The 22,889-nt window shown below is 37.6% G+C and overlaps 1 protein-coding gene across 2 annotated transcripts in view; it reads left to right on the forward strand.

Annotated features, from left to right (window-relative positions):
• The first annotated feature begins 1,398 nt into the window (after window positions 1-1,398).
• Window positions 1,399-22,889, forward strand: part of intu (inturned planar cell polarity protein) — a 41,134-nt gene continuing 19,643 nt past the window's right edge. The window contains exons 1-4 of one of the 2 annotated variants that reach the window (XM_036561321.1): window positions 1,399-1,848; window positions 4,816-5,384; window positions 7,292-7,377; window positions 18,575-18,781. In XM_036561321.1, coding sequence (XP_036417214.1) covers window positions 1,757-1,848; window positions 4,816-5,384; window positions 7,292-7,377; window positions 18,575-18,781 — 954 coding nt within the window. In that variant the 5' untranslated portion in view covers window positions 1,399-1,756. Of the gene's footprint in view, window positions 1,849-2,607; window positions 2,855-4,815; window positions 5,385-7,291; window positions 7,378-18,574; window positions 18,782-22,889 lie in introns of those variants that run through there. The other variant, XM_036561319.1, reaches the window with a different exon arrangement.

A 22,889-nucleotide genomic window follows, 5' to 3' on the forward strand; every position in this document is an offset into this window, starting at 1 on the left:
TCCGTTTGTAATAGAGTGCTGGACATGAGAACATGAGGAATGAGCTCTTGATCAGGCCACAGTGAAAGACACATTAATGTGTATTTCATCTAAACACAATTATTCCTTACCATATGCTGTGTATCTGCAATCATTTAAGGTGTGTTTCTAATAAAGTGGCCAGTAAAACATCTAGCACTTGCACCAGCAACATACACGTTACTATACCACTACTATGGTGGTGCTACTGATGTAGTCCATCACCCAACTCTCTGCTTATTGGTGGTCCTATGGGGGGTCCCTTTCCAATGATGGATGGGGTAGATGAGGGGCTGATAAATTGTGCAGTAATTGAAAGACTACAGTCAATAACTGTGAACCTATAAAGTGCAACTATACAGTAGTTGATTCTGATAAAATGAGTATAAAGTAGATGACAGCACTTTAAAATGCGATGACCCATGCCTGTTTGTACTGTGTTATCTGTCAGTTCCTCAAACACAACAACCACAGTTTTTAACGAATTTTAAGCTTCACTGTTTCTTGGTTATATAATGTTGATGATATATTCCAAAAACTTTCCATTTAGTGTCTGGTAAGCTGATAGTCCTCATTACAGGTAGAGGTTATAAGTTGTTGTTTTGGGTTTGGAATTTGCCATTGAGATTAATACAGACAGGAGAGGCTTTAAAGCTTCAGTGTAGTCGCTGTATTACCTGTGGATGATGAAATAAAGAAAAGAACAAAGTGAATGAAGAAAAGTGTCCACTACTACTGTCCATGACTATTTTTAATCAATATTTAAGTCAAATGGAATTTAAAAAAGAAAACTAAGTAAAAATATATTTTTTTATTTACTTGAAGTCAAGATACTAAGTATAATTATTGGGCAAAGCAGTTGGTATAACAGAAAGCCTCAGTCATCTTGCCATTTAGGTGTCATAACTAAAGGTTACACTAACTCAGGTTTTCATCACACATTACTCAAGACACCTGGTTTCCTCAATTTGTCTTACAGTAAATTCAGCTTATCTGGGTTTAGTGTGAGAGAACATGTTTGAGGTATAAATGGTGAACAGTTTAAAGCAGACCTGCATGGCTGCAGACATGATCAAACAACTTCAAAGCTCATAGGTGTCCATTGTTCATCAACGTAATGATATAATAACTGTGGGGACTCACAGCACTTTACGTAATTTAAAAGAAAGTAGTTTTGTGCTTTTTTTGTGCTTTTTCAGGTAGTTTAGGTTACTTCTTGAAATGCATAAAGAAAAAAAATTCTCTCTGTCTCTCTCTCTCTCTGTCTGACTCTCTCTCTCTCTCTCTCTCTCTCTCTCTCTCTCTGTCTCTCTCTCTCTCTCTCTCTCTCTCTCTCTCTCGAGCGCGCGCACTCACACTCCACTTGGTATGAAAACCATTTGACCGCACTGAACGCAGCTGAACGGATCTGCAGAAGTACTCAAGAGCGCATACTTCTCTTCAAAGGCGAGTGAAGGAAATTCGCTTGGCTGGTCAGTTTTGCGGGAAGCAGACGGGACTGCAGGCGACGCTTCTCATTTTGGAGACATTTTCACCGAAGCAGTCAGCTCGAAATCAGCCAGACCACCCTGCAAGGACAGCGGGTCTAAACTTCGGTTTTACACATGCAGCATCTGCGTGGAGGTCCAGAGTGGAGCCCCCCCGTCTCTCTGACAGCTCCACAGTTCCCCCTGACTTTCAGCTGTGCTACATTCATGAGTCGCGCTGAACCAGATGGTCACATAAAGCATGAAGCATAATGTTCAGTGTCTGTTCGGATGGAAGAACCTTTCGATCCGTCTCGGCGAACCTGGAGGACTTTGACTCCATACGGAGTGTCCTGCTTTATAGGTGAGTGCTGGCAACCTGACGAGCTTCCCCTGTTTGGGTCCTGTTGAACTAATGAACTCGCTTCTGTGCAGTTCAGGTGGTCTGCAAGCGGTGAGGGTTGGTTTTTAAATGTTGAACTGCTTTCAGACCATCTGCAGTAGACTGAAGTGCTGACCAGTTCCCTGATGCCACAGTTTAAAGGATCCTAGAGGTGTAACAGATGACCTGTGACTGATTCTAAATGCATTTAATGGTTTTCTATTGTCATATAAAGTTGTCTCACAGGTCTCTTACAGTAACCAAAGCAAGCAAACCTATTAGAATTGAATTCTAGTCGTCGCAGTGGTCTGCTTTTCTTCTGCAAGGGGAAAATACGTTAGCATTATATATCCACAGATTTTGTGAAGGCTAAGCGTTATCAGAAGCACGGTTTTGTTAGAAAACACCTTGTAACGGTAACGTTAATTTACATTATTTTCAGAGTGGCCCTCGCCACAGGTTGAACATTAGCCAAAATAATTCGTCCTTAACTAAGTAACTATATAATAAACTGAAATGATTTTAGGGCAGCTGGACGTTTAACTTGAAGCACTGAAATTCGCAGTGTTGTGATTGTAGTTTAAATGAAAGTACAGTTGTGGCCAATTCGTCTTTCTGTAAACACAGTTTCGAGCACCTTAATCCCGCACAACGGACAGCTTCCACGTTGCCACAGCAACGGGAACTTTCCACCAATCACGCTTTGAAAAGACGTCACGCGACACTGTCGGAGGGCCCGTATGTTGACAACATGGCGAGGGGGTCTCGTCTCTCATCGCTATGCCGAAGGAGAAAAAGCCTCTTAAATAAGATAACAGTGGTGGTTATTTTGGCTACACTTTAAGGAGCGTGTAGCCATGGCCTCTAGCCGACTGGAGAAGCGTTCCACTGGGAGAGAGGAAGGCGAGAAGAGTGAGGAGTGTGGAGTAAACGATGGAAGCGATACAGAATCCACTGCATCGAGCTCCAGTTACTCCGACTACTCCGAGTAAGACTGACCAGTAACGATATTGAAATATAGCAGAGAAAAGTGCATGTGGACGAAAAGCAGCGTGTTTCTGAGATGTGGTGACATGGCGCTTCTGCGTGTTTCAATCAGGGTTGGAGAACAAGTACAAAACCTCTGTACAGTCTGTACATGAAGGAGAGTAGAATTATTATCTGTTTTCTGCATGAGTTAAAGTACAAAAGTACTTCTCTTAAGGAAAAGGATATAGTATTACTAAAGGAATACCTACATGATTATCATAATAAACCTATAGTGAATTCCTATTACTACAGGACACTTCACAAGTATTATAAGAACTGTATAGATATAGTACTACAGGAAAACTATAGAAATCTTGGAGTTTCTCAGAGTATTACTACACATTTTTTTGTAAGGGTTGCACTTGAATATGCCTAAAGGAATGCTTCATTAAAAGAAATCAAATTTACTGTTTCCCCCTTACCCCAAATATAGTTATCACCCAAAATACTTTTGATGTCTGAAGTTTGCTTCTTTAGTTTTGAACTGGAGCAATGGGACTAATATAATAGAATTATGTGTCACTGAAAAAGATTTTGAGTGACGTAGACGTCAGTTACTTTCAACTACTTTAGCCTCCTGGAAAACTAAAAAAAAAAAACTTCATATCTTGGCATATCAACTTGGTTTGAGCTAAGATTAAAACTGTGTAATTTTGATAAGTATCAAAAGTAAAAATAGTGTAAGTTATTGCAGTTCTATTATGCTGTTTTGATAAATACGTTTTATAAAGGAGACCTGTTTGGCTACATACATGAACAGCTCAGTTAACTGTTCATATCTGTAGCCACAAGGGTCTCCTTAATATTACTTAATTAAAAAAATAATAAAACTTCAGTAACTCACAGTATATAAATAGAATACACCTGGTTTTGACTAAGTAATAATTTATCAAGGGTAATTCTATTTTCACCCAAGTATAGATGTTTTATAGCGTTCAACCAGGCCAGCTTGTTTTTTTTTAATTCACTGGCTACTGCTGATGCCTACACTAAAAATAATCAGGGAGGCTTAGTCCAGTCACTCCATCTGAAAAAAAGACCCTCGTTTTTTCTGCTCTCTTTCAAATTTGGGGAGAACTTTCTGTTTCCAATTTGGAAAGCCAGCCTTCATAAATAATTATATGCTGTTCCCCATCTTTAGTGAATTTATGGATGTGGTTTCCAAGAGCTCACCACAGAAATGATGTGGCTTAATTTAGAGAGAGGGAAGAAAACTTATGCTTAGGTGGATATTCAGTATTGCTTTTTTATAGAGTATTGTGTTGAATAGATGTGGGGTATGTGAGTTTTTACTCAAGCAGTCATGACAGTTGTAATACTGTTCACCCTGTTGAGGCAGACAGAAATAATGTGGGGGGAAAAAAAGAGACAGTCTGATGGTGCATTATAAACAGGGAAACATGAAACATGACGTAGGCCTGCTTGTGTGGTTTTAGGTCATTTTCAGGTTGTTATCTTGTTTTAAATAGGGTCAGCGAGTGCAGGCGAACATTGCTGACTGTGTTACTGTTACATGAATCCCAGCACTCAATACCATATGATCTAATGCAGAAAAGCAGCAGAAGATTGCTCAGGCAGATTCTGTTTGAGAAAATTACATGTTCTTAATGATGCTTCATAAAATGTGAAGGTCATTTACAGTCATAAACTTTTGCTCTGTCTAGTAGTTTTTAGGGTCAGTTTTTCCAGGTTTTTCCATAGACAAATGGCTGCTTGTATATGCTCTCTTAAGAAATAATAGTGGATAGTTTAAAATAATACCATGTAATGCTTTCTTGTGTATTTATTTTATGCTCTGTTGTGTGTATATATATATATATATATATATACATATATATATATATATTTAGTAATAGTGCTACAATAGGAGTGTTAAACTTTCAGGCACTGCTAAAATTGTTTTTCTGTTCTGTATCATAGTGACCTCGAGCCTGAGTGGCTGGATGATGTCCAGAAGAATGGTGAGCTGTTCTATCTGGAGCTGAGTGAAGGAGAAGAGGAAGCTGTCCTGGCGCAGGTCGCTGCCAGTCAATCTTCTGCCACCAATCATGTGCGCTTCAGCGAAAAAGAGGCAGAGATCATCACTGATGAAGGCAAAAAACGTAAAGACTCCAATGCAAAATCAGAACCAAAACTCAAAAAGCTGGCCAAGATCCTGGGACGCAAACGGCGACCGTCTCAAAGGAGGGGGGCTGATGGGAAAGATGGCAGGACTTCTCAGCAGCCGGCCTCCATCTTGAAAAACCAGACAGGGCAGCGGGCTGGTCTGGTGGTCCAGCAGCTGCATCTAAAGGATGTGTGCGTTTACTTGAACCCTAAAAAGCTGGGCAGCACATCTCCTCCTCCGCCAGAGAAAGGGGGGCTGCTGGAGGCTTTACTGGGAGTGGTTTACCGGGGAGGGGACAGTAAAGGCCAAATGGGAGAGAGACTTGTTATCCATGGTCTGGTCCCCCACAGCCCTGCTAGCAAGTGTGCACAGATTTTAATAGGTAAGTAAGACTTACTTAAGAAGTATCAGTAAGTGTTGACATTTGGCAGGAGTGATTCAATTGAACTGAACCTTGCTATTGCTTTGTTTGTGTGGTTCGTTAGACTTACGATTGGTACACATTAGGGTAGATGTGGGTGATGTAAGGCATGATGCTTTAAAAAGTTTTCACAATACACAATATGTAAAAGTATAATTTTTTTTCTGATATTTAATAAGCTGATAAAGACAAATTTAAAAATTACTATCAAAAACCATTAATCTAATGATTTGGGTTCAGCATGTCACATATTGTGCTGAAATAAATCCAGTGAAACAAGTGTAATTGTGCTCACTTTTTACTGAAATATGCAATTGGTCAGTGTTTAAGTACTGATGATGTCCATGATATGATAGTTTATTATGATAAATAATGATAAATATTGTCATATTGCCCAGCCCTACAATATTAATGTATAATGATACACTGGGTCACCATTCAATTCAATTCGTGATACTGGATTCATAATTCATGATTCTCATATTATTCTGAAAAAAATGTGAACAATCATGTTGTTGCACATCTTACTAATGACAGTACAGCTGTGAAACAGAAGGAGTGCTGGATTGAATTGTTGCTTGGTGATGATCGTTTGACAGTTTTGGTTTTTGGATGAAACAGAAAAATGACATAAAAAATAATTAAATAGACCTATCACGCATCAAAATCTGTGACTTTACAAATACTTTTAATGGGCTTACAGGTATAATACCATGTAAAATTACAACATCCCCTTCGATATACTACAACTATTAAGAATGATTTGTATTCAGCATTTTGCAAGCTACACTAAATCCAATCAAACAGGCTTAATTTAGATAACATTGTAATGAAACATATCTAGTCAGTACTGACTGTATCTGTGATATGCTCAGAAAAAACATATTGTGAAAAAATGTATCTTTTGTAACAAAAAATATCATATTGCCAACCCCTAGTTCCAATCTATTCTTGTCTATTCCATCTATTGTGGTGATTATGTAAAATACTCAATGTACACTCATTCAATACCATATACATTCATTTTTTTATAAATGCACCACTTATTAAAAACCATGCTGTTTGTGGAATAATCTTTGATCATTGTGTTGCTTGGCAAACATTGCCTACTGTTAGTGAACTGCAGAGCTCAGTGGAAGAATGACTTATTGTTATTATAATCATTAGTGATAAGTGACATTATTTATTGTACATTGCCTTACGATAAAAGAAATAGGTTATTCCCGTCAGATCACCAGGTCTGGATTTTATTTATCATCCAACTTTGGAGTCATTACATAAGAAAAGGCTTGAATCATGGTTGTATGTTGTGTTTATTTGGAATAAACATATTGGCCTTTGGAAGTGTCCAAAAGCCACAGTGTGAGAGGAGATGTCAAAATAGCTTGTTTTACCAAATTCTCTGTGACTGTTTTTGTGTTTATTTACATGAAAGGGCATGCAAGTACTGCAAATCCACGGTAGTCCAATTCCAGACAGACCAAAGGAATTCCAAAGGAATTACACTACTGAGTAGATCACCACAAGCTAGCTTTTTACGAGGGCCTCTGAAACGCCTGCCCATACTAAAGCAATTAGACTATTTAAATATCTAAAATAACGCTGTATAACAGAGATAGGGGTGCCCAGATCTACCAAAGGCAGGTGGAGGAGGCCTTTGTTGTGCAGAAGCAAGAGAACATTCTGAGCAGATAGTGTATCTTAAAGCCAAGACTTATGATCGTGGTGCTGAGGTACTTTTCCATGTGATTCTATTTACTTAATTAAAGAATTGAACAATACATTCCCCATTTGTAGTGAACTTGAGGTTAATAGCCAGTGTTTGCCGTTTGTTTTTCATGGCTATTAACCGCGTCTCTCTTTTTCAGGTGATGTCCTTGTTGCTGTTGACGACGTGGATGTTACATCAGAGAATATTGAGCGAGTTCTCTCATGTATTCCTGGACCAACACAGGTGTGTTTGCATTACAGCGGACCACCCAGCATTCAGTGCCCTTTTAAAAAATTCTCAGTGATGGGAGAGTCCATTTTTATAGATTGTCTTCTTATTTAAGTATTTTATTACTTACAGTTTAATGCTTTCAGGGCGTCGTAAACTCGTCTGAGCATTTTAGCAAAGCCTCTGGGAGAAATTCTTTCTGAGAGAAAGCACTCCAGACTCCAACAGCACCTGAATGTAAACCATGCAGTAGAATTAGAAACAGCTCCTATTCCTTACCCCACATGTCTTATCTGTTTTACATGTGTTGTTTTTTAGTACTTATAAGAACCACTAATACTGCCTCACCAGTCTATAGTTGTAATGAATGGCAGGCTGGAGGGCTTAACACTGATGTGACCCTCGGGAACTATTTTAGACATCCGTGGGAGGCTGCCTGTTCACTGAAAATGGCTATTTAGAAATGGAAAAGGTTCTAAAAGTTGTAATGTACAACTCGGCCTGCAGGCTATCACTACAACAATCACTTCCTATTTCTAAGAAATTGGTCCCTAGACCAGTTTCTTAGAAATAGACTTGTAGGAGCCTTCAGCCTACCTTTACCACAGTAACACAGTCCGGACTACAGTAATCCTTTAAAATATTACATTCAAGGAGTAATTTTTGTTACAGGAAATGGTTGATGTTATAGTTCCCTTCTTATTTGTTATTTTTGACAAGATCATAACCAAGAACCCCCAGAGCTTATTTTGCTTGGCAGTGTGGTTCTGCTGTGGGAAGACATTCTGAATAGCTTATTAATGTGGAAATCTTTCATTGGAGCAGTTTACAACCTAAAAAAAATTCTAAATCTGAAAAGAGAAGAGCAACCATGTAGTTGTGGGTAGGGAGGCTCTAACAGAAAGTGTTCATCTAAAAAGATTATGTCTCATTAAATGCATCTTATTTAAGAAACTTTGAAGACAAATTAATCCCTTAAACACAGACTTCTTGTTCCAACATGCAGAGTTTTGTACTTGTGTCCCCTATTTATATTTTTGCTAAATGTGGAGTTAAGAAGAAGAAAGTATGGGGGGGGTGCACTTCAGTTTTATAAGGCATTAAAGAGTGCCTTTTTGAAAGCTATTGTTGTTTGCAGATATTTGTCATGTATTTTTCACGTAAGTCCCCAAGGAACCTTAACACATGTTTTCTTTTTAAGTAGCTTATTCTTGCTTTTGTGGGCACACAATATACGAAGTGATCCCCACAAATAACTTTCCACTGACTGAATATTTTTGACTGAGAATCATCAAAAATGGCTTTTTTTGGCTGAAAGAAAAAAAAGATTGAGTAGGCCTACAAAGGAGTGACAAAATCTAAAATGAGAAATTGAAAGTGATTGAAAATGTTGTTTGTTGCTCGGCACAGATGCTTTCGAACTGTTTGATTGCCAGCAGAAAAAAACGCCATGTGGATCTATTTCAGAGTGTATGTGAGACCTTAGACAAGAGATTTGTATCACTATTGAATCACTGTTCATGCCAAGTATCAAGAGGAGATACAGTGCCCAAGAACTTCTCCATTAGAGGTTTGATACCACTTGAACATTCACTTGATAACACATGACCTCCCACTTGTTACACAAAATACAGAAAAATAGTAGAAACAAAAATAGTAATAGACAAGATGAAGACAGATCAAGTTAAAAAGAAATACCAAAGAGACATAGAATTTTAATTGAATGCCAGGTTAAACAGATATGTTTTCAAATGTTTCTTAAACATGAGCTTGACTATCTAATAAAAGATGGAATTGAGTTTCATAGTTTAGAAGCATAATAACTGAAAGAGTCTCTCCACGCTTTCTGTATTTCACATAAGGTATTTGCAGAAGGCCAGTATCTGCAGATTAGAGGTCTGTACCCCCACGGGTTCCCACTGGACTTCCAGGACCCGCAGGACCCGCCACAATATTTTGTGTCGCAGGACTAATTTTCAGTGTTAGGGTCAGGGTGCGGGCGGGAAACCAGCCCACTGCAGGCAGAAGCGGCCCAAAGCACGCATGAATAGAAATCACGCAAATTAATGAATAGCCTAAATAAAGTAGAATGATCACTAAATCATATATATATATATATATATATATATATATATATATATATATATATATATATATATATATATAGATATATACACAATATAAAATGATACCAGTAAAACAGTTAAAATAAAGTAATTCTAAAAAGTCGCGAAGTAACCGATCATGTGACCAACATGCAGATTCTCGTAGCTTACAGAAATGGCAGAGCCTTCAGTCCATGGCCACAGCTGGCCAGCAAAACACCAAAAATAACCGCTCTGTGGTTTAATTACTGATTTGTGTTTACTGGGAATAAATGTCATTTGGTGAAGTTACTTTACAGTGAGCCTGATGACCATGACTGCCATGGTATTTCAGCAGAGGATAATGTATTTGTGTGTAGACTATGTCAGATATTGGATGTCGGTTCGTCTTGATGGAACTGCGCGTGCGAGAGCGGGACAAATGATTCCGATTTTCCGTGGGAACGGGATCAAGTCTTGCGGGAGCGGGACTGAATAAACAGTCCTGCACAGACCTCTGCTGCAGATCTAAGATTATGAGCTGGAACATAAACAAACAGACTGTGATGTAAGCAGGAGCTTTAAGGTCATTTAGAGCATTAAAAACTATAAGCAGAACTTTAAAATCTATCCTGAAAGATACAGGCAGCCAGGATATGTGGTGCTGCAAGTTGTAGAAATTGTATTGTTTTCTTTGGAAGCCCAGTAGGAAGAGCATTACAGTAATCCACTCTGCTTGTAACAAATGCATTAACACATTTCTCTGCGTCACTCTGAGATAGAAAAGGCCAAACTTTAGCAGTATTTTCCATATGATAAGCTATTTTAGTGACTGTGTGTACGTGTGTTTTAAAATCTAAGATTACACTCTGGTTTTGTGCTTCAGGTTTGGTATGCAAAGCTAAAGAACCGAGTTTGTCATAAGGTATTTTTCTTTCTTTTAAAGTTTTTTTCTTTATTTTGTCGTAAGACATTTTGTGACATCCAGTGAGAAATATCTGACACACAGCTGGTAAGCCTGTCTGCAGAGTCTTGATCATCAGGAGTCGAAATGTATAGCTGGGTGTCATCAACATAGCTCTCGTAGCTGAAAATTTATATTATGTTTCCTAACGGAACGGTGCGTGCAGTTCCGTTAAAATAAAACGTTATGGGGGCAGTCGTGGGCTAGAGGTTAGGGAACCAACTAATAAGGGTCACTTAATTAATAATGACATCACCTAACATGTACAAAGAGAAGAGCAAGGGCCCTGAAACAGAACCCTGTGGGACTCCACAGAAAAATGTTAAACCTCGGTGAATGATATCTCAGTGAAACCAAGAATTGTCTATGCATTAAATGTGATTAAAATCATTCTAAAACTGTGCCTAAGAGGCTTCCCCAGAATTCAAGGCGGTGTATTAAAATCTTGTGATCAACAGTATCAAAAGCTACACTAAGATCCAAAAAGACTAAAATAGAAGAAATTTTCTGCATCAGCGCTGAGCCTGAGGTCATTCACAGCACATGGTTAGAACAAAAACCTGATTGAAACTTTTCATGTAACATGCTTATTATATAAGCATTTAATTGTTTGAAAGTAACTTTTTCTAAGACTTTACTTAAAAAGGAAGATTAGAAATTGGTCTAAAATCTGTACTACTCTTTACTCTAGCAGAGGCTTCACCAGTGCAGTTTTAAAAGCATCTGGAAAAGCACCTGTTGACAGAGAACTGCTTGCAATAGTTAAGACATCATTTTGAACACAATCAAAAGCCATCCTAAGGAGAGAAGTTGGCACAAGGTCAAGGTCACGCGTGGACAAACTTAATTTGCTTATAATGTGTAATAGGAGGAGTGTAAGCTCCTGATAATTGGTAACAGAGAAAGATGTCATCACTGATGTTGGTGGTTTATCAGGAGCTTGTCTCAGCTGGCTGAGCTACGCTCTGTCTTATCAGGGCTATTTTATTTTGAAAATGAATTGGAAACTTTTCACAGATTTTAGAAGATAAATCACCATTCATAACACTAGCAGACAGGTTAAGGTTAATCAGTCGATCTTGGGTGGAAAAAAAAGGATTTTGGTATTATCTTTGTGTTTATTAATTACACTAGATAGGTATGTCTGGATATTTTCATAGTATTGTTGTAGGTGGAGATCTGCTCTTTGAGAATACAATAATGGACCTGCAGTTTAGTTTTCCTCCATAAACCATAATTATGACAGTTTCTCTTAAGTTTCTCTTGAGATAAAATACAAAATAGTGCCACATTTAAAGTATACTATCAAAAACTGTGAACACTTCATTTCATATACGGCACTGCACTAAATCCAATTAAACAGGACTAATAATTAGGCTCTCTTTGTAGTCAAACATGCAGTTGGTCAGTGTTCTTTACTGATGATAACCACAGTACTTGTATGCTCAGAAAAGCATAATTTATCACAGTGATGATAAATATTGTCATATTGTCCAGCTTAATCAGTCTACTCAGGTTTTAGCAGGAGCAAGCATGCTTGCTGCATGCCATGCACTGATTTAATGAAAAAAATCGATGGTGTTTCTTTTAAAGATTATGTTTTATGTAGTGTGTATATATTCTAAAAATATTCTCCTAAAATGTAAAAAGCAACCGTATTCTAAATGCTGCCTTTTTGAGAATGTAACTTGGACCAGGCAGATACTTCATTTCCCTGTTCCGAACATATTTTCCCAGTTCTTGTATTCTGTAGGTATATATGTATCCCCAATGCTTGTATTCTATATTCTGAATGTTTAATATAAAACTCAAGTTTAGTATTTTGCAAACACCTTTAATATTTTATATTCCCTGGAACGTATTTTCAGTAGTGAGGCCAATTTTGATTATCCTCATTAATTTGCCATCATTTAGGTTTTTAACTAAAATTGTACATTTTTGTTTCCGATTTTCCAAAAGCTTATTTTCTGAAATGATTTCTCAGCATTTTTGTGCTGTAGCTGAATGTGTGATGAATGTAGGCTCTTTCAGAGCATGTGCTGATTTACTTTCATCTGTCCGTGAAATTTTAGATAGTAGCTACCAATCATTTTCATGTTTTTCTATATGTGTAACAAGACGCTGCTGATTTCCCAGAAGACTTTTCTTTTGATCCATCCCCAAGCCGGCTGCATTCGGTTCAGCAGCCTAAAAAGGACAGAATGTCGAAATTACAGAGTTGCGTCGCCACGGCAGCGATGGTGGTTATGGCACCACTCGTATTTGGAGGCCACAGGAAAAGTATCATTACTCTGTGGAGTGGAGAGAGAGACAGAGGGCGAGATGGAGGGATGGAGGGGGAGAAAGGGACTGATTAGAGGATGAGCGCAGAGAGCAAATTACACCGCAGGAGTAAGAGCACAAAAAGAGACTAAATACTCAGCCTTAATTTCTTCATCCACACGCAGGATTACATGGCTGTGGGGCTGTGGAAGATTGCCATTCTTTTGTTAGATGAGTTTGGTTCAGTCTGACTGTTGAGACAGTTCTCTGAGAATTCTGTGTTATTCATTGGCATTTAGTGTTAAGACCAGACTTGTGCCTTTTTATATTTGAGCGATGTTATTATGAAGGAGTGTTATAACTAGTATAGAATAAAACCATTTGCATTGGCAGCATTTCTGTACACAGTTACATCACCAGTCACAAACCCACAAAAACAGAAAAACCATAACTGCATTATATTTTTGACCACTGGGCAAAAAAAACAACACTGAAATGAAACCACGCTTTCATTGTGAAACATGTTATCCTGCGGTTTGAGTGGTGGTTCACGGTGGATAGAAATGACACATTCCTATCTGTTGAAATCTGGTTGGTAAAGCACTGTGGATGATTGTGGAGAAGAGAACATTAAGCTGGAGCTCAGATGCTTTGTTGTGCTTTGCTGTGGTGTCACAGTTCAGCACATAATGAACCAGGATTTAGCCAAGCTTTAGATGCGCTTTCAAATTTTTGAATATAGAGTTTTACTGTCTCGGTGAGGGAGAAATAAGCAGTGGTAGGAGCGTGTCAAATACATCGGCCAATCACATTTTGCTCCAGAAAAGTAGTTTTTCATGAGCTCAGTGCCTCAGAAACTATTGTTACAACTCATGCTGAATGACACAGGCAAAACAAGGCCATTCATTTAAATGATGCAGAAAGATGTCAGTAAAAAAGGTGCATGTGGACAAGCCAGTTTTGCTGAATTGCTGATGGGAATTTAACCGATATTTCAAGATTTCTGTGTATTTTAGTCTTTGAGGTGTAAACAAAGTCATTCAGAATGGTTCGATGTGAAATGCTCTGTTCTAGATAGACTTACCAACTCTGATTTCTTACAGTGCTGGTGATGGGAACCAGGGGTCACAATGTCTACAGACACAAATGTAGTCATTTTATTTACCATCCAAAACCAACAACACACCTACACATATCTTCTGAGCTTTTATATGTAATGTTGATAATGGTAAAACAGTGATAAATCTGAAAATAGGTTTTCTTTGGGGACTATTTGCTTTACATTGGCCTGTATGTACGCTTCTATTATAAAATTGCTTTAGACCAAACCTTCTCAAAATTATCATAAAACAATATCTGAGGCATCAGGTCATGCATTCATAACTGTTTCTTACAATAGCTTTCTGTGAGGGAGCTTTTGAAGTCTTCAGATGTCTGGTTTCTATCACCACCACTGTGAAAAGTTCTGACTTTGAAGCATTTCACATCAACCCCAATGTTTGCAGAATACATGAATTAATTTTGCGAACAGTTTTGAAAAATCTGTGAAATTCCCCCATAATACACCTGGTTGAACTCATCAGTCTATTACAAGTGACATGAATTCAGTCACAAGAGGGAAACTGATTAACTCTATGGAGCTTTGGCGCGCCAAAAACTGAATTTGACATCCCTTGTAGTTGATGAACAAGTGTTGTAAAACAAGCTATTTTTAATAGGGTTCATCATATCTCAGTCTGATCTGCACACGTAGATGATGAGGCAGTGATTCAATTGTAAATATACCACTAACTCTCCACTCCTCTAGCTGCTTCCTTGTTTTCCTTGAGGAGTTAGAGAGTCATAGAAATAGAAGCCCTAATTCTGCAACAGAATGGCCAGAAAAATAAGAAGCAGGATATTGTTTATAATTGTCTACCCACTGTATTACTGAAAACAGATGGGCAAGAAAGGTCCGTACCCTTTACTGGCCACATGGATGCTCTTGAATGCTGCAGGCGGCTCCTGAAGAGATCAGAACAGAGCAGTCTTCTTTAGCTTCAGCTCTGGAGAGCCAAGGTACTGGCTGTTTTTGGTGCTCAAATGCATCTTGAGGCAACTCTTCAGCTATTGACTGAGTCTATATTGAATGAACTACAGTGTGTTAGATGAGAGGAAACACAAAAATGAAAAGTGCTGTCATATTTCAGTACTGAGGTAGGGGAACCCTAAAGGCATAAGACTGTAGTAAATATATACCCAGAGCTCATGATTATGTGACACATGCTTAAATATTTTTGATTGTTTCTGCATGTTCTTCTGTGGTAGCATTCCATGTCCCTGGAGAGCAACCCTCCTGCAGAGTTCAGTTTCAGCTTTTAATGTAATGCACCCAATTCAGATAATCACTGTGTTCATTGAGGAGGATTAGTGACAGGTGTTATAGATTACAGTTGGAGCTAAACTGTGTGGCAGGGTAGCTGTTCAGGAACAGACAGCAGAGCAAAGCATCTGAAAAGGGTGATGAAAAGTTGATTTTCTTTACTTTGTGAAGGTTAAGAAGAAAATTTCACCGTGTGGCTACCAATCATGTTTTTGAAATGTACTGTAGTGCATTATGTCACAATCACACTACATGGTGAAATCGGTTGGGGAAAAAAACAACATACTAAAATTAGCGGTGAGAAGATTTCAAAACAGTACTGGAACCAGTGTAGAACACACGTTTAATCTGGACAGTGAAACATGCTTGAATTTTAGCTACACACCCACAAATGGACCAACATTTCTGCATCAGACAGCACTGCGGTCTCGAGGCCTGGTCTTCATGACATCTCGACTGAAAGGATGAATGACCTCTAATATTTACTAATGTATCTGAGGGCCATAGATGCACATATGAGGCAGATGACTTGAGAAATTCAAATCTGAAGCAACATTTAGCACCATTTTTGCTGGGTTCCGGGGAAGCTGCTGCATACTAATGTGTACGCGCCATAGGTTTCACTATATATTGTTCAGATTTAAGGCAGTCGTCAAATGTGGTTTGTATAAAAGTGTGGGACATTCCAGTATAATAAGCCATGTTTAACCTACAAAAATAGGTTTACTTAAGTGTGGTTCTGTTTGGAGAAAAATAAAACAAATTATATTGTGATATATGTACTGAAACTGTCGCAAATTTTATTTATAATGTGCTAGAGATTTTGTCTGAATCATCTACTACTATGTTATAGTATTTCCTCAGTCTGTAATCAGCGTCTGGCTCATTCTCCCTTTATTTCCTAGCAAAATCCCCCACTGAAGCAGCAACGTGCTGTGTCTCATCTGCCCATAACAGAAAACACATGATATGAAGTATGAAATGCTCCAGCAAATTCAGTCTCTTCTTTAGATTTAGGCCAAGTCCTGGAGGTCCTGTACCTTGCCAGGTAGAGAAGTTTTTGCCTCAATATTCAGCAGTGGTTCCTAATCCTAGTCCTGGAGTACCCCAGTTCTGCATATTTTGGTAATTTACCCACTTTAAACTGATCCAACTAATCAGCTAATTAATAAGCCCTTCTTGAGTTGAAGTAGTTACAGCAGGACATAAAGTTCATGAATGATGAGCTTATATCCATGTATGTTGAGTAGAGCTTATTCAAACTGTCTCAGACTACTCTTACTGCCCATAAGAGTGAATAACTTGTACTTAATGGTCATTTTGACTGGAAATTACATAAATGAAGGGTGGTCACTGGCTTTCGTACTGTATTTGAATATGTACCTGTGGCAGTGCCAGAGTAAATATGTAATACAGTGTTATTTACAATGTATTACAAGCATTTCTGTGTTTGTGTACAAAAAACTAATGGAACACAGATAACCTGTGCACCTAATCAGGAAACATAATCAAAATAAAGCTTTTTTAAAAACATTATAGCTTTAGAACTGTTACATAGTGCATTGCGGCTCTGGCAGTCTGAAAGCTGACAGGCCTACTAAGAAACAATATATAAAGATAACGAAAGAAAATCAGCTTTATTTACCAAGTACGGAGTTTGCACATGTATATGACATGTATAGTTGCATAAAGGTTCAAACTCTCCTAGTCAGATTACATGTTTTGTTGATTTTTTTATGTTTAAATAATTTAACACGTCCTCAGGAAACACACTTAAATATGGCATTTTTTAACTTAAAAAAACAGATTTAACATATTGGAAAAAACAAAACATAAAATACTGTGTGCCACACCCGTTGCACAGTTAAATTCAACCAGTAAACAGTAATTGTTTATTAAAATATGCAGACGTGGTCTCTGTAGAGAATGTGTTAACTAATTTTCACTTTAAAAAGTGTCATGTAATTTGACCAAGGGTGCCCAAAATTTTGCATGCCACTCTAACATGCTAAACAATTTGAGTTTATTAAAACATTCTGTCTTGCAATCCAGTGATTTGATTAATTAGAATATAGTTAGTCAACAATAGATTTACATTTACATATTAAATGATGAGATTAAAATGTATTAAAAAATAAATTGTGTATTTAACTAACTACAAAATCTAAATTACAACAGTTTAAAGACCTGATGCCACATGCACCTGACAGTGGTTCAGCAGAAATCATAAATAGTGCAGACAAGTATGCAAGAATATTGACAACTATTCAGGAGAAAATGAGACATACTGGCAAATAAAATCTGAAATAAAAAATAAAATACAGTATAGCAAGTGAATACAAAAGAGCCTAAAGGAGATTACTGTGAAAAAAGCAGAACACCCTTGATTTATTTAAGGTCCAGTCAAAACAGCCATTAAGTGCAAGTTATTCATATTTCTGAAGATATTAGATATTATAAAATCCACTAGCATATGGAAGGGGAAGGCAAAGCAAAATAAGTGGAAAAAAACAGAGAATATGATCACCACAAACATCCCCATCAGATAAACAGTACTTAAAACTTTCATCTTTGAGAGAGAGCAGAAAATCAAGCTCCACTCTTGCTTCAGATCTAAAAAAAAATCCACAGATGTTTCTGTCCATCCTTCCACTGTCAGAGGACAACTCAATGCTATGAGTCTGAAAGGATGTGTAGCTGTCAAGAAGCCGTTATTGAGAAAAGGCAACAGACAAAAAAGAAAATTTGCAAATCAAACAAAGAAGCTGCTGGTGTTCTTTTAAGAATTCAAAAATTTCAAAGAGTGGACACACAAAATACTGAAAAAACATATTTAGTTCTGAGGTTTCTGTGTAATTTTCTGTTAAATATATGTTTTCTGCTTTTTTCTGACATTATAAAGTGAATAACTTGTACTTAATGGTCATTTTGACTAGAAATTACATAAATGAAGGGTGGTCACGCTTTCGTACTGTATGTGAATATGTACCTGTGGCAGTGCCAGAGTAAACATATAATACAGTGTTATTTACAATGTATTACAGATCTTATGGTGACCCAGTGATATGTTATGGTACTGAGTGGTGCTGAGCAATAGGGCTATGGGCCACAGTAATAGGGGTTGCAGGGTTCACTCTAATGTAGGGTGTCCACTGCAGTGAAAGAGATCCACAGCTCTGGGGAAAAACTGTAAGCATGTCAAGTTGTACTGGTGTTAATAGTCTTGAATACTCTACCAGGTCTTCTGCCATTGTCCCTCAGACATACTTTACATGACGTACCAATCTTACAACTCCTGCACTGCTGCTAATGTACCTGTGTTACTACTTCCTTCTTATTGTTTTACTCTGTATTGTATTGTGAACTACGCATTCATTATAATTTATACATAAACCATATGTGTCTCAGAAATTACTGTAACTGCTGACTTATTGAACTTGGCCTGTATTTTTAATATTATTATTATTATTATTATTATTATTATGTGTCCTGCTCCTGCTTTGTGACAATCTGAGTATATCGATTCTCTTCTCTGTTCAGGTGCGGTTAACTCTGGAGACGGCCGGTGTGGGCGGGGGGGGAGTGGACCCAGCAATGTCTAGGCAGAGAGCTGTTCCTCAGGTCAGCCAGCTGGTGCGTCTTCTCTGGGGAGAGGATACTATGGAGCTGCAGATGTCAGTAGCGCACATACCTCATATCGTCATGTACCTGTCACTCAAACTGGACTCCGAGTCGTCTCAGGAGGAGGTCAGTCATCATATCTGAAGAACAGTTCTTTTAGTCACTGTCAAAAGGAAATCATCATAACAATACTTTAACAAGACAAGCTGAAAACATTCTACATTATTGTACAGTGCTGTCTTGCAGGTAAATCTGGATTGATTCTGTTCAGTCGATTCATTATGAAATGTTCACTATGCTTGGACAATATTGTAAATTCAGACAAACAATTGTTGTCTGCAGAATTATCACAGTAAACCATCCAACTACTACTATCCAATCCAACTACTAAACTAAATTTAAGTAATATATATGAGTGTTAAAGGATTCAATATACTTTTTGTCAAATTCAGCAAATATCTCATCACGGTCAACTAGCTGTCCGTTTGGTGTGCGCTGGGGGAAAAAAATCTGTTGTCCATACACAGCCCTGGGTCTGTAAATGGGAAATAAACAATTCAATATCGATACCATAACGATCCTTTTTTTGATACCTTTTTTTCTAATTGTGAAAAAAAAAATACAAAAAAGGAATAAATATAATTATGATTTTTTTTTTTTCTACTGCATACTGGGCAGATATTAGTGTGTTTGACGGCATATCTTTGGATGGGGGCTGATACCTGGGATTTACTGTTTTTGTAATCTCTCTAAATAAATAAAAACACAGAGTAAAATGTATTTACAAACACATTATTAAAACCACTGTTACAGGTATATCATAGAGGGATAAAACAAATGATCTATCCCACGTATTCCATCTAAACCAGGGATATTCAAGGGTCAAAAATGGCTGCAATCCTTTAACAATAAAATTGGTTACAGCTGTGTGGCTCTTCTTCCCTCCTCTCAACTGACATTCTTAGCTTTTCTGCTACAGTGAAAGGGGTTGTTTCTCCGTGGGCAGGCACACTAGCGCGAGTAGAACTGACCCTAGCACTGTCAAAGCCCTCATCTACAACATGAAAACGACATGCAAGTTAATAGGGCTCATTTATGAAATCTACAAAACATGACTTATATCAGCGCTACAGATATGTTAAAACTAGCTAATACGTGCTAGTTTTATGCTAACTTTAGCTGAATCCTATGACAAACGGCATAGTAACGAGCGCTAGTTTTCTCTGGCAAAGCGTGAAAGGTGCACAGTAAACTGTTACCTTACTTGATGATATTTTATTAAATGTTATTAAATTAATGTGTGATTAAATATTTCATCAGATTTGACATATTACCCGATTTGAAAGCCACTATCTTAAGGCACTTGTTGCACCTGGAACTGTTCTTAGTAACTTTTTTAAAGTAGAGCCAGACTTTTAACCTCTTCGACATATTTAGCATACTGTGTGATCTCTGCATTTCTGTGCATCAGGGAGCCAGTTGCATTTTTTTTTCTTTTCTTTTTTTTGCATTAGTAGTAAGATTACTCCACTAATCTCTTGTGATTTGCTTTTTATGCAAAGTATGGAAAATAGGCACCAATGTTTTTAAGGCTTTTCAGTACTCTGTAGTACCAAGATGTTTCGGTCGGTGCCTTTTTGGTATCGAATTTCGGTACCCAGCCCTAGTGATGGGGTAGGAGCTTTCCAGGTTGCCTACGTTAGTTTTGTTAGCTTTGGATAATTTACTTTTATATTTTTTTCTGCAGTTCATTTCACAGGAGTATTTTTTAACGTTCCTACCACTAACATACATTTGAATGTGTTTAAATATTTTGTTATTCTAACCATGATGGTGTTTGTGTTTCAGTAACTAGTTCATCCTGTAATGTTATAATTAATAGATATTTGGTTACTGCAGTCTTTGTAGTCTCAATGATGGTATCAGTGCAGTCACTGCTGTAATGTGATGTTCAGTTCATGGTGTGAGTGAATGACAGTTCGCTGTTGTATCATAATCGTTCTTTTAACCATGCATGAACGCTCAAGCATTTGCTATTAAAAACTCACTAGACAGACATGTTTACATGTTGTACTACATAATGTGGTTTGTTCACATTAGAGCACATATGAGCTGTACAATGAGCTGTACATTAGAAATACAGGAGTGCAGGAAAAAACTGTAGAAATACAGTAATCAGCTGTATTTAGGAATACAGTAACATATTGTAATTGTATAATGTGGTATGAGAACTATAATTACACAGTAAATTGCTGGATAAAATGCTGCCAGTGATTTTCTTTACACTTGTTTTATACTGAATTATTTTGCAGTGCAGAATTCTAATATTCAGACAATGTTAAAGGTAGTTGGCGTTTTCAAAAAGTGTAAAAAATAAAAATGGGTATAATATAACAGTGGCAACAAGTTAATCTTACTTGTTTGTGTTTTATTTGCTGTCTCTAAAATGTGCTGACTTTAATTTCTTTACATCTTGGAGGAAGCTTGGTCTATGTCTCTTTTCATTTCTACCATTTGCATAAGTCAGTTCTTATTAGTCCACTGCCACTAGTCAAATATCTGTCAATTCACACCATGAAAAATGTTTACAAAGCAGTTGACAATGATTAAATGGTCTAATAATCCTGTCTCACAGCCTGATTTAGATGTTTAAACTTTGTTGACAGATGCATTTTTCCTCATTAAATCTGTCAGTTTAGTGCTGCCAAAATGAGCCAAAGCAATTGCAACTGCAGAAACCAGCTTCTCATAACCGTGACCTCGCTTAAAATCAGTGGGAGATGATTTTACCCTTTTGAATAATTTATAACAGCACAGTATGCCTGTCCATTACTAACATCTGCTCCTGGAAGCACCATGCTGTCTTGTTAAGGCCATGACATTCTCATTTTATTATTACACAAAGTAGGAATTACTGTGAAACTTAGACAGAGATGTATTAAGCCCAGTTTTAGAAGTTTTAAATCCATCCCCAACAAAGGTCAATCACTCACACTGAGTGTGTGCACATGTTCAGAATCTACAGTGCAGCATAAAATCCTAAAAGAAGACAGATAATGTTTGCCTTTTACACACTGTAGAGGCTGTTGTAAAAGCAGTGGTGTAGGCATTGATTAGCTTGAGCCGAGCTGATTTACAGCGCACAGTGGAGAGTGCAGACAGTGAGTACAGTCTCTGTGCTGAAGTCCTCGTTCTCTGGCTGGACTCAGAACCTCTCTGTCCTGAGTGATTTATTTCCTGCAGTTCAGTAATGCGACTTTAAGTCTTGATCGTGTGAGCTGCTCTGAGCCGCAGTCCACAGCAGCTCCAACTTCTCTCCCTGCCCAAACGCTCTGCCTGTGTCACATGACGTGCAGCAGCAGACGGCTTTAAAATGCTGAGCTAGGATTTGGAGGATGTGGTTTACGCTGCTGGAGAAATGTGGTGATGTGTGTGTGTGTGTGTGTGCGTGTGAGTGTGTGTGTGTTTATTTTCTGGACAAAATTGTACATTTTTCCTCTCTGTACATTTTCAGAACAAAACTAGAGAAAAAACAGGGTGAAAATGCTTATTTTTACAGAGGCTTCAAGTTATATTTATTTAATTATCTATTTTTTAAGAACAAACCATTTAATTTTGGTTGTTAAATTTAGGTTTAGAATTAGGCTTAGTAACCTATTTTTATAAAATCAGTACTGTACAAAAGTCAGTGACTTTTTTCCAGTCAAAAAGCCCATTAACGAGTTATTCATTTTGTCTGCCCCAGGAAAAACCTGGAAACATGTGTTCACATAACAGAACATTACACAGAAGCCTCAAATACTAAATACATTATCATTTTTCCAGTATTTGATGTGTTTTTGTTACAGCTTCTACCCTTTTTAGGAGATCTGCATTCAGTTTTTCAAGTAAATCTGCAGTGATATTTTTCCACTTTTTCAAAGTTCAGTCTTAGATGTTGTTTGCATTTTCTGCTTCTCACAATCCAAATAATCCCAAACACATTCAGTGATGTTGAGGACTGGACTCTGGAGTGGTCAGTCCACTGTTCTGAGAACACCAGAGGCTGTTTGTGTGGTTTGTTTTATTCTTAACAGTTACACATCCTTTCAAACCCATAGTGTTGAGTCATCTTCTCACAGTGGAAGAAAACACCTGTTGATGTTTTCAGATGTGAAGTAAGAGTGGAACTTGATTTTGTCCTCTCTCTCAAAGATGATAGTTTAAGTACCGTTTATCTGATAGGGACAGTTTT

The sequence above is a fragment of the Colossoma macropomum genome, unplaced genomic scaffold (genome assembly GCF_904425465.1).
Source record: "Colossoma macropomum unplaced genomic scaffold, Colossoma_macropomum, whole genome shotgun sequence".
Taxonomy (NCBI): Eukaryota; Metazoa; Chordata; class Actinopteri; order Characiformes; family Serrasalmidae; genus Colossoma; species Colossoma macropomum.